We start from the raw sequence: 15,818 nt of genomic DNA, 5'->3' as shown, positions 1-15,818 counted from the left end.
AAAACAATCTAGTCAGTGTTGCAGTAGTTGGCTACTATCAATTATTTTTTGACTCTTAAGGCATGTGTGAACCTTTAAGCTTCAGGGAGAAATAGCAAAAAGATGCTTTTTAGAGATAATTAATGTTTAGGCCTTATCATTTTTGCGCAAGCTAGTCCTCTTAGTGACTGTTAGTGAAATGTCTTTGTGTTATTGCTTGACAGTGGGTTCTTTTTCATGGACATTGATACTTATTTGATGCAATCACAGTTAAGTAGGAGTAGTTTTGATTTAGTGTTCTGAGCAATGACAGCAGATGCCTTTTGGAATCAGAAAAGATACTCTTCTGTTGAGTCTAATAGGTCATAACATCTGCTTTTGGTGTGCTGCAGTAGCCAGCTGATCTTTGGAATGCTTTTGAATCCCAAGGACACACTCCAGATCTCTAACCCTCGCAGAGTGACAACAAAACTATAGTATACATGCTCCATGAATGCCTCTTCTACCTTACTCACTGATTTAGGTGGTGATGTATAGTAGAACCTCAGAGTTACAAACACCTTGGGAATGGAGGTTGTTCATAACTCTGAACATAACACTATAGTGGTTCTTTCAAAAGTTTATAATTGAACATTGACTGAATACAGCTTTGAAACGTTACTATGCAGAAGAAAAATGTTGCTTTTAACCATCTTAGTTTAAATGAAACAAGCAAGACAGTTTATTTTTTTAGTAGTGTACGTTTAACACGGTACTGTATTTTTTTTGTCTCTGCTGCTGCCTGATTGCATACTTCCAGTTCCAAATGAGGTGTGTGGTTGACCAGCCAGATTTTAATTCTAGTGTTTGTAACTCTGAGGTTGTACTGTGTATCTCTCATTTCACATAGGGTTTTTGTTTTTTTGCTGTTCATTCCTCCATATTTCTGTGTATGTATTTTTGGTATGCCAGGCTACTCTGCCTTCTTTTTTTTCCTTCTTAGTATTTGCAATAGAAATTGTATTCTTCTACATTGATCAAGTTGTCATATCCCATATCTTTGTAAAGCCAGCTAAATCATAATTTTGTTCAATAATGAAAACCTCTAGCTCAGCCTGCTTACTACTTATTCTTCTAGCATTAGAGTATAGGCATGTAAGATTTTGTTGTTGTTGTTGCTCATTTCTTCCTTAATACTTTTGTCAGCATATCTTTTATTAGTCACAATTTTCTTTTTCACCTTCTCAAATAAGCTCATAGAGACCCAATTTGGTGTTTCAGATTCCCCTTCCCTCCTCCAACTGCTTCATGTATAGTTCTCACAAGCAGTTTTGTTAACCTAAAACTCAAGAGGTGAATTTATTTATTGTTCAAGAGAAGTTTCTCCAATTCATATACTCCTTTTAGTAAACTCAGGGGGCCAATGTGTAAACCTTAATTCCCTTTTTCGTACACTTTCTATGCTTTTGTTCCCCCCTAAATAATCTTTCTTCATCAACTGTCAGTATAACCTAATACAGCACTATTTTCCCTCAAAGATGAGTGGCAATTGGAAATACTGTTTAAAAAATAAATAAATAAAAATTAAAAGAAAACCATACCACAGTTGGTTGAATCATATTTTGCTTACATTGTTATGTATGGTGTGAAGAACTGACAGAGATTTTTGTATCCTTTAGAAATAGGGATTCATAGTAGGAATTTTTTAAAAAGTCAAAGCAGCAGGTTTGAGGGCATTTTGTGATTTAGTTTTAGTTTCCATTTGTGATGCCCAGCATGGCAGTCCATTTGATGTAGTATCACCAATCAGCGCCTTTCAGTGCTAGACTTTTCTAAGGCAAGTCGTACACAGCAAACAGGAATTGATCACATTTTTGACACTGTGATATTGAAACTGTTCAGTTCACCTGTAGCCAAGAAAATGTGCCCCCATACGGCAGGATGTATTAAATTTAATCTTTTCTCTTTTGTTAGGGGTTAAAGTTTATATAATGTGTCATTTAGAAGGAAACTTTCCAGAGATTTGCAATAAAATCCTTAGATTTCCTATTAGATTTTACCTTTGACCTTGATGGAGTGCCAGTTTAGATATTCTTAGTACTCATTTCTTGAACACACTGGATATGATATATATAGAGGTAAATGCTTCCTTCATTGTGCACATGACTGACAGTATTAGTAAAGGGAAGTAGGTTATAAAGCCACCTATGCAGTTATAGAATATTTTTATTGCAAAGACTAAGAAAAGTTTTACTTATACAGCATAAGATTTGAATTGGCTGTTGCAACAAGTCATATGTACTGAAAGATGTGATCTTTTCTGAAGAGTTTGGGGGTTAAAAGTTGTCTTATCCATTTAATAAAAAAAAATAGATTCATCATGCAGTTAAGAAGTTTATAAGAAATGAGTATATATAACAGTGATGCTTTTGGCACAGTGCAAGCAGGAAGAAGTTTATTTGAATCTATCCTGTAACAGCTGCCATTCTATTATTTATTATAGTGGAGCTCTAGTACCTGCAGTTGAGAAGCCCTTTGTGTTTAAAGGACAACTCTAAAAAATCTACCTGGTTATTCAGGTTGTCTTGAAATTTGATGTGTCACATGGGATATCGGTAGTGATCCAAATTTGGGGTCTTTTGGTCAATGGATTCCCGAGATACATCCCCTTGAAATAAATAGCTTTTTAAAAACTTTTTATTAATGCAAAGTTACAATAAAATGTTAACATAATACATTGTCCATTTCTGGTTCAGGATCAGGTCAATATTTAAAGATTCTGGCTTTTTGGATGCAAAGTCCTCTTCTGAGTATACTCGAAATGATGACCAAATTTCTAAATACCTGTCCTCTTTTTGACTCTTCTCTTGTGTATGTACTTACGTAGAGATCAAATCACGACTCTGATCCTGGCACAATGATTACTCCTAGAGAGTGTGTGGGGACCCTCTAGCCCTGAGGGGGTAACAAAATTCAGAACATTACTAGCAAAAGAGTTTGGTTCTCTGGTTAGGCTCTTGAGTAAGGATCTAGCACAGTGGTTCTCAAACTTTTGTACTGGTGACCCCTTTCACATAGCAAGCCTCTGAGTGCGACACCCCTTATAAATTAAAAACACTTTTAAATATATTTAAGGCCATTATAAATGCTGGAGGCAAAGCGGGGTTTGGGGTTGAGGCTGACAGCTCACGACCCCCCGTGTAATAACCTTGTGACCCCCTGTTTGAGAACCCTGATCTAGCACCAAGCAGATCACACTGAACATATGCAGAAAATGAGGTTGAGAGGATTTGTAGTTGGAAAGCTATCACAGCAGCTGGATTATAGCTCAGGGGGATAAGCAGTAAGACTTGGATCCTGAACTCACCCAGCCAGTGACAGTTTAAATCCTACTTTAGGCTGAAATCTGGGAAAGTCTGGAAGACATATTGCTAAAATCTGTCTCTGTGAGGGGGTTTTATTTGGGGGGGATATAATCAAAAATAAAATAAAGATGTGAATGCTTGCTGGCATGGGAAGGGCATTTTAGGATGTGAAGGGAATAGAGGTGAGAAGGGTTTGTCGCTGCTTTGGGGAGAGGGATGGGTGGTACTGGAGGTCAGAGGGATTGAGGGGATTGGAGGTGGGACACTGAGAAGGGGACATGGGGCTGAGTAACAGGTCTTGGGGAGAACAGGAACGGGCACCTGTAAGCTGACATTTTCCCTTTCTGTGTATGTGCTGGGATCTGGAGCCCCCTTGCCCCTCTAGAGGAGTCTGAGCCCCTCTTCCTGCCCCCCATTATGAGAGCTGGGATATGGGGAGCCTTGCCTGTCTGTGGATATCTAGCCCCCCCTCATGTGAGCCAGGTTCTGCAGTGGTCCCTGCTTCCTGTGGTGTCTGAGCCCCTGCTTCCCCATTCTCATGTGTGTGCGCTATGATCTGAGGGGGCTTGTTAGGGTTGCCAACCCTCAAGATTGGCCTGGAGTCTCCAGAAATTAAAGATTAATCTTTCATTAAAGATTGCTGTATATATTCGTTCATAATCTGAATTTTTTAGTAAAAAAGGGAAGCACCAGAGACGGGGATCAGCTTATGAATGGGTATAGAGAGGGAGAGGTGGGACACAGCCCCTCTCCCCAACAGAGGGAGCAAGGAGAGGCAGCACAGGCAGAAGGGAAGAGTCGGGGCCAGAGTCTCTCCATTTCTGGCCACGCTGCTCTCTCCCTAACTTCCGAAGCAGCTGCAGCTCTGGGGCTGGCAGGCGGCAGCCGTGCTGCTCAGCCCCGCCCCCCAGAGCAGGCTGCAGCCGCACTGCCCGGTCTGGCCTGCTGGAGTAGGCTGTGGCCGCGCTGCTCAACCTGCCAGAGCAGCTCCAGCCAGGTCAGAGACATCCTCCCCTGGCCCTCCCCAGATAAGGTGGGAAGAGATGGGATGGGGAGAGTGTGAGGGTCCCAGACTAGGCGTGGGGTCATGTGGGGGGTGGTCACAGGGGTTACTCTAGTTCCCTCCCCCCCAAAATTTCCCCACCAATTGCTGTCCTGGCCCATCAGGGTAAGCAGCTGGCGCGCCAGGACACTCTGTTTACTGAGGTTTACCTCCGTACCTGCGGACACTCAAGGTAAACAAACGATCTCGGCCCACCAGCGGCTTATCTTGATGGCCCAGGAGCCAAAGTTTGCTGACCCCTGAATTATAGGGTCGGCTTATGAGTGGGTTATAAAAAATTTTCATTTTTACTTATCCATCGGGGGGGGGGGTGGCGGCTTATAAACAAACCGGCTTATGATTGAGTATATACGGTATGTCCTGCGATTAAAATCTCCAAGTATATATCCAACCAAAATTGGCAGCCCTAGGGCTTGTGCTCACCTATGGAAGACACTCACACCCACATACACACCATGTGAGGTAGGTTCTGGAGGGGATTTGCCTTTCTGGGTGGGTTCGAGTTTCTCTCCCTACTCTTCCCATCACATGAGATGGGATCTGGAGTACTTTTCCCCTCTAAGGCCTGGTCTACACTACGCGTTTAAACCGAATTTAACAGTGTTAAACCGAATTAACCCTGCACCCGTCCACACAACGAAGCCCTTTATATCGATATAAAGGGCTCTTTAAACCGATTTCTGTACTCCTCCCCGATGAGGGGAGTAGCGTTGAAATTGGTATTGCCATGTCGGATTAGGGTTAGTGTGGCTGCAATTCGACGGTATCGGCCTCTGGGCGGTATCCCACAGTGCACCATTGTGACCGCTCTGGAAAGCAATCTGAACTCGGATGCACTGGCCAGGTAGACAGGAAAAGCCCCACGAACTTTTGAATTTCATTTCCTGTTTGCCCAGCGTGGAGCTCTGATCAGCACGGGTGGTGATGCAGTCCCAAATCCAAAAAGAGCTCCAGCATGGACCGTATGGGAGATACTGGATCTGATCGCTGTATGGGGAGATGAATCTGTTCTATGAGAGCTCCGTTACAGAAGACGAAATGACAAAGCATTTGAAAAAATCTCCAGGCTATGATAGACAGAGGCCCCCCAACCCTTTAATGTCCTGCCTGGACTATCATAGCAGCTGGAGGCTGCCTCCCCCTCATTTTATCTCACTAAAAACTCAGTGTTTCTTATTCCTGCATTCTTTATTACTTCATCACACAAATGGGAGGACACTGCCATGGTAGCCCAGGAGGATTGCGGGAGGAGGGTGGGGTTGTTGCAGGGGCACCCCCTAGAATGGCATGCAGCTCATCATTTCTGCGGGCTCTCTGGGGCTCTGACCCGGAGCAGCTGTGCTCTCTGGTTCTCTAGTACACTTGCCCCATATTCTAGGCAGGACTGACTCTATTTTTAGACAAAACATAAAGAAGGGAATGACCCGGGGAGTCATTCCCATTTTTGTCCATGCGCCCCCGGCCGACCTCAGCAAGGCCAGCCGGGAGCACCCATGACAGCGGCAGACGGTACAAAAGGATTGATAACCGTCATCGCCAATTTCCAATTGCAAACGGTGCAAAATGACTGATAACCATCATCTCATCGCCAATTTACAATTGGCAGACGGTGCAATAGGGATGATAACTGTCTCTGCTACCTTGCAAAGGCAAATGAATGCTGCTGTGTATCACTGCAGTACCATGTCTGTCAGCAGCATCCAGTACACATACAGTGACAAAAGGCAAAACAGGCTCCATGGTTGCCATGCTATGGCGTCTGCCAGGGCAATCCAGGGAAAAAGGGTGCGAAATGATTGTCTGCCGTTGCTTTCACGGAGGAAGGATTGAGTGACGACATTTACCCAGAATCACCCACGACACTGTTTTTGCCCCATCATGCATTGGGATCTCAACCCAGAATTCCAATGGGCGGGGGAGACTGCGGGAACTATGGGATAGCTATGAGATAGCTACTCACAGTGCAACGCTCCGGAAATTGACTCTAGCCTCGGTACATGGACGCACACCGCCGAATTAATGTGCTTAGTGTGGCCGCGTGCACTCGACTTTATACAATCTGTTTTTTAAAAACGGCTTCTGTAAAATCGGAATAATCCTGTAGTGTAGACATACCCTCAGAGGGCCTGAGCCCTTCTTCCTACTGTTTTCCATGTGAGCCAGGATCTGGATGGGGAGCTTGCAACAGGCATGCTCAGAGCATGCACAAAGAACCAACTGCTGTGAGATGACTGGGATAAGGATTTGAGAATGGGTATACTTGACACATATCAGAAAGTCTTTCTAACACTGGAGAGGAGGGATGGGAACACCCACTGTCATGAATGGAGCAATTCACGCATCTCAGAGCTATTATTTCAGGCAGCATTCTCCACTGGGTATTTTCTTTCAGCAGCAAACATCTCATTGAGATGAATGGGCCACTTCACACCACTCTGATCCTGCTGTGCTGCTGATGTGTAGAGCCTGTTCTCCCGATTCTCCTAATTTCATATAATATTATAATGGAGCGCCAGCTCTACTCTAGCTAAGGTCGGGAAGCTATTCCTGCTTAAAGATTGTCTCTTCTTAGTATTGTAAAATCCATATGCTTACATGGTTTAACTTGAAATTTGCTATACCTTGTGGGAGTGTAGTGTAGGATTAGTAAAATATCCCAGAGTGCATTGTCCCACATGGTGCTGTGTGCTTGGCCTCTGGGCCTCTACGCCCCCCTGAGGTGTTATAACCTTGTCTATATTAAGACTATTTTTTGAAAAGTTTCCACTGTAGTTAATACTGTTTTGAGCTTCACTAGTGTTAGTAATACTGGGAGCCAACATTTTAAACGTTGTTTCTTCTAAGCATGCTTATAGTACTTCTAATCAACATGGTACTTCAAACGCTGGTTTATAAACACTTAGGGTTTCTTTTGTTGCTAACACCACTAAAACTGAACTAATACTGGCAGTGGTGGGAGGCTTTCTTTCTTTGCAAAATTGCAATAGCATAGAATAGATAATTGCCAAGATTTTCCCAGAGTCCACTGATATTAGAACATCTAGGTAGGGTAGTAGGTGTTGCCATGGAAAGCACAGTTGTGATGGTAGAAAAGTTGCTGTGTGGATGCAAACTGAACTGTTTTCTTTTAACCAGTTAAGGTGATCTTGCCCCTTAATCATGATTTTGTAATCAGTTGGGCTGTGTCTACACTAAAACTAAGTCTGCTCCCTGGTTCACTACCTTATTTCGCAGCCTTGAATCAAGCATCCGGGATTTCTTTTTGTGCTCCTTCAGTTGCTCTTCCTCTTCTTGGCAAACAGCTGGATTGGCTGCCATGATTTGCCTTCCCCCTTTCTATAACTAGAAGATGCAAAAGCACAAAGAGAAATCTCTGGCCAGCAAAGTTAAGGACAATAAAGTTAAGTATAACAGGAATAAAAGGAACCCCAACAATGGTATTATCCATTAATGAAACAACTGTCAATAATGTAAAAGCATAAGCAGTCAGTAAACATTTCTGTTCTGTATATGGGGAAAAAGTCAGATGATTTATTCATATCAGAAGATGATCATGATGAGGAAATACTTTTAACTCCAACAGTAGGTGCTAAAGTTAGACACTTTTAAATCCGCAAGTCTGGATAACTTGCATCCAACAGTTTATAAAGAGAAGGTTGAGGAACCTTCTGAACCATTAATGTTGATTTTTAGTAAGGGTTAGAACACTGGGAAGGTTGCAGAGGACAGGAAGAAATTATTCTTTTTAAATTATTCGTTTAGAAAGATAAATGGGATCACCAAATAATAATAGAACTTCCAGTTTGACATTGATCCTGGGGATAATAATAAAATGGCTAATATGGGACTCAGTTTAAAGATTAAAAGAGGGTAACTAAAGTCAGTCAACATGAGATTATGGAAATCAGATCTTTTCAAACTATATTAATATTTTTGATGAAATTACAAGTTTAGTTGATAATGGTAATAGTGTTGATTTAATATACTTTGATTTCTGTAGGCATTTGACTTGATACCACAAAATGTTTTGGTTAAGAAACCAGAACAGTACAATTCAACATGGCACTTACTATATTGATTAAAAACTGACTAACTAATAGGTCTCACAATATAATTGTAAATGGGGGGGTTATCACTGGGCAAGTATGTTTCTAATAGAGTCCTGCGGGGATTGGTTCTTGGCCCTGCATTATTTTTAATAGTTTTATGAGTGATCTGGAAGAAAACACTAAACTTTTACTGATGGTTTGTAGATCATAGAATATCAGGGTTGGAAGGGACCTTAGGAGGTCATCTAGTCCAACCCCCTGCTCAAAGCAGGACCCAATCCTCAACTAAATCATCCCAGCCGGGGCTTTGTCAAGCCTGACCTTAAAAACCTCGAAGGAAGGAGATTCCACCATCTCCCTAGGTAACCCATTCCAGTGCTTCACCACCCTCCTAGTGAAAACGTTTTTCCTAATATCCATCCTAAACCTCCCCCACTGCAACTTGAGACCATTACTCCTTGTTCTGTCATCTGATACCACTGAGAACGGTCTAGATCCATCCTCTTTGGAACCCCCTTTCAGATCGTTGAAAGCAGCTATCAAATCCCCCCTCATTCTTCTCTTCTGCAGACTAAATAATCCTAGTTCCCTCAGCCTCTCCTCATAAATCATGTGCTCCAGCCCCCTAATCATTTTTTCCAATTTTTCCACATCCTCCTTGTATTGTGGGGATCAGAACTGGATACAGTACTCCAGATGAAGCCTCACCAATGTTGAATAGAGGGGAATGATCATGTCCCTCGATCTGCTGGCAATGCCCCTACTATACAGCCCAAAATCCTTCTTGGCAACAAGGGCACACTGTCAACTCATATCCAGCTTCTCGTTTACTGTAACCCCTAGGTCCTTTTCTGCAGAACTGTTGCCTAGCCATTCGGTCCCTAGTCTGTAGCAATGCATGGGATTCTTCCGTCCTAAGTGCAGGACTCTGCACTTGTACTTGTTGAACCTCATCAGGTTTCTTTTGGCCCAATCCTCTAATTTGTCTAGGTCCCTCTGTATTCTTTCCCTACCCTCCAGCATGTCTACCACTTCTCCCAGTTTAGTGTCATCTGCAAACTTGCTGAGAGTGCAGTCCACGCCATCCTCCAGATCATTAATGAAGATATTGAACAAAACTGGCCCTGGGACCGACCCTTGGGGCACTCCACTTGAAACCGGCTGCCAACTAGACATGGAGCCATCGATCACTGTCCGTTGAGCCTGGCGATCTAGCCAGCTTTCTATCCACCTTATAGTCCATTCATCCAGCCCATACTTCTTTAACTGGTACATAATGAAGACGACATATCACTGATACTGAATGACCTGGATCCCTTAATAAGATGGGCTTAAGCAAACCGTATGTGTTTCAGTATGGCCAAATGTAGTGTCATTCATGGGAACAAATAATGTAGGCCATACTTACAGGATGGGAGACTCAATCCTGGGAGGGAGTGACTCTGAAGAAGACTTTGGGGTCATGGTGGGTAATCAGCTGAACATGAGATTCCAGGCTAAAAGGCCTAATGTGACCTTGCATGTATGAACAGGAGTAAGAAGATTATATTACCTCTGTATATGGCACTGGTGCAACCACTGATGTGTCTAGTTCTGGTGTCCCCACTTCAGGAATGCTGTTGAAAAGTTAGAGAGGGTTAAGAGAAGAGGCATTTAGAAGCCAAGCCCGCCATAGTGCCAAAATTTGGCTTAGCTCAATCTTTAGTGTGTGACTGCAGGGCAGAGATGCAGATAGTTAAATGTGGTGGAGGAGTTCCAAAATTAAAATATTAGATTTGGATTGCAACACTTTGGAGCTTTCAATGATGGAGCCAATTAGATGCTGGACAATCTAGATATTGACTTGTGACACATGCAACAGAAGGGAAGAGACACAAGAATGATCAAAAGATTGGACAATGTGCCTTTCAGTGAAAGACTCAAAGCGTTCAGTCTATTTAGCTTACCAAAATAAGTTGAAGGAGTGATTTGATCACAGTCTGTAAGTTCCTACAAGGGGAACATAAATTTGATAATTGAGAGTTCTTCAGTTTATCAAACAAAGGTGCAACAAGATCCAATGGCTAGAAGTTGAAGCTAGACAAATTCCTACTAGAAAGAAGGTACAATTGTATAAACATCGGGACAACTTAACACAAATTGTAGTGGATTTTCCATCACTGGAAATTAAGTCAAGATTAAATGTTTTTCTGAAAGATGTACTCTACTTCAACCACAACCATTGGCCTTGAAGCAGGAATTAATTCAGACAAGTCCTCTGGCCTGTGTCATTCAGGAAATCAAACTAGATGATCACAGTGGTCTGGCCATGGGATGTGTGACTTTACCTGAATAGTCCATTGTCTCTTAAGTTGGGGTAGGTTTGTAAGCTACATGTGGGGCTGGATGTGGGTAGATTTTTTTTTAATTTTTTTTTTAATGAAACCTAGATAGGAGAGGAGAAACTAAAGTATGTGCAAGGTTGTATGCTAAGCAGTTGTTGGTGTTACCAGAAGAGCCCAGGCCAATGAAAAAATAAAACATTAATTTCTCCGTCATGGAACATAACACCTTTCACGCAATAAGTATTGCGTTCTTTACAATGGAAATTTAGAGAGAGAACTAGATTGTTTTTTCTAATAAGCCAAAATCATTCTGAACTTTTAGGAGTCAGTATATTATTCTTTCAAGTTAAACTTGAATTTGCACCAACAGAGCTGAGAGTAGCATGCTGGTGTATTACTTCATAACAATAATTCTTAGAGACTTTTTTGGAAGCAGCTTAAACCATTATATGAAGTAATATTCAAAACCAGAAAAAGTGTGTTCATGTGTACATAGAATATAACATACCAAAAACTAAATCAAAAGAACACTCATGTTGAAAAGTCAAGCACTCAAAAGTGGGGAAATGCCAGAATTAAGGTTGCCTATGCAATCTTCAGCCTCCCCTATGTGTATGCATTGTGATACAACCTTTAATTACATCATTACTACAGTTCTTGCATAGACACCTTCCCCATTCAGTGTACACGAAGAGAGTGCTCACTGAACAGGTGGTTAATCAATATCTTTATACCCTCAGCATTCAGTGTTTATGGGTCCTGGGCTGGCTTACTGCACAGCAACCAACACTTGCAGCAAATATAGAATTTTAAATTTTCTTATTCCTTTTTTTATGGAACCCATTAACGCAGTATCTGAGTGTTTCACAAACATTATTTAATTTATCTTCACACTATTCCTATGAGGCAGAGAGATTGTTTGTAGTATCTAGATTAGTGGTCCCCTAACTTTTCCTGATCAGGCCCCCCCATGAGAGCCAGGGCTGGGAGCAGGGAGCAGACGGCGTAAAGGGGCCAAAACTGGGGCCACAGCTGGGGGTGGGGCTGGGAACGGAAGCCATAGCAGGGCTGCAACTGGGGGCAAGTCTGGGGCTGGGAGCAGAGCTGGGGGCAGAGCAGGACCTCCTCTCTCCCGATGGGGGCTGGTCAGGGCCCCACTGTGCCCCCCACAAATGTTTGTCCACACCCCTCTTGAGGATCTCTGGTCTAAATTGTTTTTAAAAACAAACCAGGAAAAGAGAATTTCTATTTGCGACATTGTGAATCTTTATATCCACCTTTACCTTTACCGCTTGAGCTAATGGAGTAACTGGTAGCAGTAGTAGGCTTTTATCCTCCATTTAGACCAGTCACTAGCTGGAGATAGGGTACACAGTTTGCAGTGGGTTCTACAAGAATTTTCTAGACAGCAAATGAATTTTAGGATTTGGGCGTTCTGGAGGGGAGTATAGTGGTTACCGACCCTTCTGTTGATTTTCCTCCCTCAAGCCTTTCCCCTTTTGGACCTGGCCCCCGTTTCTCTACTTTTATCCACCTACACCTGTCCGTTCTGCTCCTCATCCCTCTGCATTCAAGTAAAGTGTCTTTCTCCTCCTCCTCCATGCTGCTTGGCCGCTAGCATGGAAATCACTGAAAGCAAAGGAGAGAGAGTCTCCTTCCTTTCAGTTTTAGTGTCAGGTATCACAGTGGCCCCCAGCAGACAGGATGAGCAGACCACTGGGCATACTTATCTGCTGATAATAAAAGATCAATTGCCAAATTAATTGCCAAAATTAGGCTATCCCATTATACCATCCCCTCCATAAATTTATCAAGCTTAGTCTTAAAGCCAGATATGTCTTTTGCCTCCACTACTCCCCTTGGACAGATGCTCTCAGCCACATAAATGAAGGGCACATACATTACAAAAGTGATGTTACATTGTAGAGGAGAAAACATGAAATTGTTCAGAATTAGTAGTTTGTGAAACACCCACAATACTTCAGTTTCATGTCAGCATCGTGATTTAAAATATGGAACAAGCCCAAATATTTTTATGGAGTAGAATTCAGTGATGGATGCACTCTTGTTAAACAGGAATGAGAGAAAATGAACATTTGGTAGTTCAAATTGTGTGGTTTTTGATTTTTTTAAAAAGATGGGAGAGTATTGTACCAAAAACAAAAATCGGATATCTGGTAGACATGTGGGAAAATCAAGTAAAATTCAAATGAAGTGCTTTTTAAGGTAAGCTTAAAAATAAAAATGACAAAAATCGTATAATCTTGTGACCAGAGAGGATAAGCAACAATGGTAAAATATGTTTGATCCACTGCAGTGTCTCTGTGGAATCTTTGTAAAGGGTTTACAGTGACAATTTTAAAGTTGCTATTATGACATGAACAAAGAAGAATCTGTTGATGCACTAATAAACTATTCCTCTACAACAGTCTTTATCTTGGCAAATTTCTGATTTTTTTTTAATTGAAGTGCTGTTTTTTAAAACACTAATACAGCTGATTACAAACACACACAATAGCTAATGAAACAAAGCAAATATCAAAATAATACTGTCAGTGACAAATGATTACTATTTAAAGTCGATAATCAACTGTTTTTGTAACACTTTATTATGGTTTCTTACATTTTTTTATACAATGTTTTTTCCTCAGTCCTTTTTAGATGGTTTTATTTATTCATACGCTGTAAGGTTTGTATTCTAAAATATTAATTAGTCTCTGGCATATACAGTACTAGCTTTATGTATATACATATTTTTTATTTTAACACCGTGCATGCTTCTTTCTCTCTCTTTACAATTTCCAGAAGATTCTACGCACTTTAAAAGTATAACATAATATTTTCATGTTTCTTTTTAGTATACCTCCAGATAATCTTTCTATTCAAGAGTTTCAGAGAAATGAGAGTATTGATGTTGAGGTGAGGAGACTAGAGTGTTTTTGTATTACCTTATATATAAACTAACTAGGAATGTTCAAACTCATAGGTAACAGTCATAAATTAACATCTGGAGAAAACTGGCTGATATTGAATTTTACTAACTTTGCTGCAACTTCTTTTTTGATCAGTAAAATAGATAACAAAACCAGGGTCCAGATTGCGGCTGGCTTTTGGGGTGTGCTTAGGGGTGGGAAGTCATGCACAAGGAGTTCTTTGTTGGTATCAACTGGGGTGCAGGACAACCCCAAGGAATGGGGGGAAGTGGGACATCTCTGCCTCCCACACATTATCTGGTTCTGCATAGAGGGAATGCATGTGGCAGCCTCCTAAGGGATGGCATAATTGCTGCAATTCTCCAGATTTCACTGAAGCCTCCTGCTTTTCTGAATTAAAAAGTCTCCTAAGCTTTCTCTGAGAAGGTGCAGCTCCATCCAATCCCATACTCAAGGTCATACTTTAATGGCACAATCTGTCCCATAATTGTTGAATAGAATTATTTCTGTATTCATAAATAGTCCTTATTAAATGTTCATAGAGGACCACACACTGAACCCCTTACTCCCATTTGTGAACTGTTACTCACACATGTAACTGCTTACCATTTGAGAGTAAATGTTCACAACCTGACCTAAAGTGAATGCCTCATGTTGCACTTTCTTAAGAGTGAAGCAATACTCTTGATTAGCCAAGAGATAAGCATTCAGTAATTATGATTATTTAAGCAGTGACTGTGTTCACCTATATAAAAAAAACACAAAAAACAGGAAGATATGATCCTTGCTCCAGGAACTTTAAATCTGAATGGACAGATGACGCAACTCAGACACATGATGCCCTCAGGCAGGTTATCAGACAGCACTGCAGTTTAAATGGGTGTGTTACAGTACTTGGTTGGGTTAACATTGGAAAAGCCTTGGAGAAGGAAGAGACATTTGAAGGAAGAGAGACTGATCACTTTTCACATCTGGGCTGAGATAGGAGTTCTAGGTTGAGGGGCAGTGATAATTAAGTGCTTTCAGTTATCTCCCAGGATACACAGAGCTAAGGATTAAAAATGGAAGCAGGGTTCCCTGTAGTGGCCTAGATCAGTGGTTCTCAACCTACACAAGTCTTCCAGAGGATACATCAAGTCATTGAGTTATTTGCTTAGTTTTATAACAGGCTAAATAAAAAGCACTAGCAAAGTCAGTACAAACTAAAATTTCATACAGACAGTGACTGGTTTATACTGCTCTATATACTATACACTGAAATGCAAGTAAAATATTTATAGTCTAATTGATTTATTTTATAATTATATGATAAAAAATGAGAAAGTAAACAATTTTTTCAGTAATAGTGTGCTATGATACAAATATATTTTTATGTCAGATTTTGTAAGCATGTAGTTTTTAAGTGAGGTGAAACTTGGGGGTACGCAAGACAAATCAGACTCCTGAAAAGGGGTACAGTAGTCAGGAAAGGTTGAGAGCCACTGACTTAGATCTAGTGTGCAGTAAAACAGACCTACCGATGGGCATGGGACCTAACTGTCCCATGTTAGTTCCTCTCAGGATCAAGCCAAAAGAGGACCTTCTCCTATAAACACATTCTTCTGCTTGGTCTTGTTAATATTCACTGTCTTAATCATAGAATCGTAGACTTTAAGGTCAGAAGGGACCGTTAGGATCATCTAGTCTGACCTCCTGCACAATGCAGGCCACAGAATCTCACCCACCCACTCCTGTATCAAACCTGTGTCTGAGCCACTGAAGTCCTCAAATCATGGTTTAAAGACTTCAAGGTGAAGAGAACCTTCCAGCAAGTGATCTTCTAGTTAAGATGGAGTAGGGAGGGGAAGAGGAGGTTTGGTTCTGAAGGTCAGATTGTCCCTTTCCAAAACTCTCTAAATTCAGTCTGAAGTAAACATTTCAGCAATGATTTTCAAAATTCAGTGGGATCTGTTGAGTGATCTGCCCTTCAGAAGATCAGGCAGATGCCTAAAATATGAATTTAAAAGCCTAATTTTAAGCTCCTATTTTTGAAAAATGTACACATCCTGTATTAGCAATTTTACAACAGTAAGCATAATAAATATAAAAGATGTTGCTTCTCAAGTTTCACTGAGCATGACCATCCA

General features: G+C 41.3%; 1 protein-coding gene across 8 annotated transcripts in view; it reads left to right on the top strand.

Annotated features, from left to right (window-relative positions):
* MON2 (MON2 homolog, regulator of endosome-to-Golgi trafficking) overlaps positions 1-15,818 on the top strand; it is a 163,172-nt gene that overhangs the window by 124,907 nt on the left and 22,447 nt on the right. For all 8 annotated transcript variants that reach the window (XM_039503322.1, XM_039503312.1, XM_039503343.1 and 5 more), the window contains one exon: positions 13,618-13,678. In XM_039503322.1, the coding sequence (XP_039359256.1) occupies positions 13,618-13,678 (61 nt within the window). The remainder of the gene's footprint in view (positions 1-13,617; positions 13,679-15,818) is intronic.

This window comes from Mauremys reevesii, linkage group 1 (genome assembly GCF_016161935.1).
Source record: "Mauremys reevesii isolate NIE-2019 linkage group 1, ASM1616193v1, whole genome shotgun sequence".
Classification (NCBI taxonomy): Eukaryota; Metazoa; Chordata; order Testudines; family Geoemydidae; genus Mauremys; species Mauremys reevesii.
This window is presented reverse-complemented; position numbering and strand designations above follow the sequence as displayed.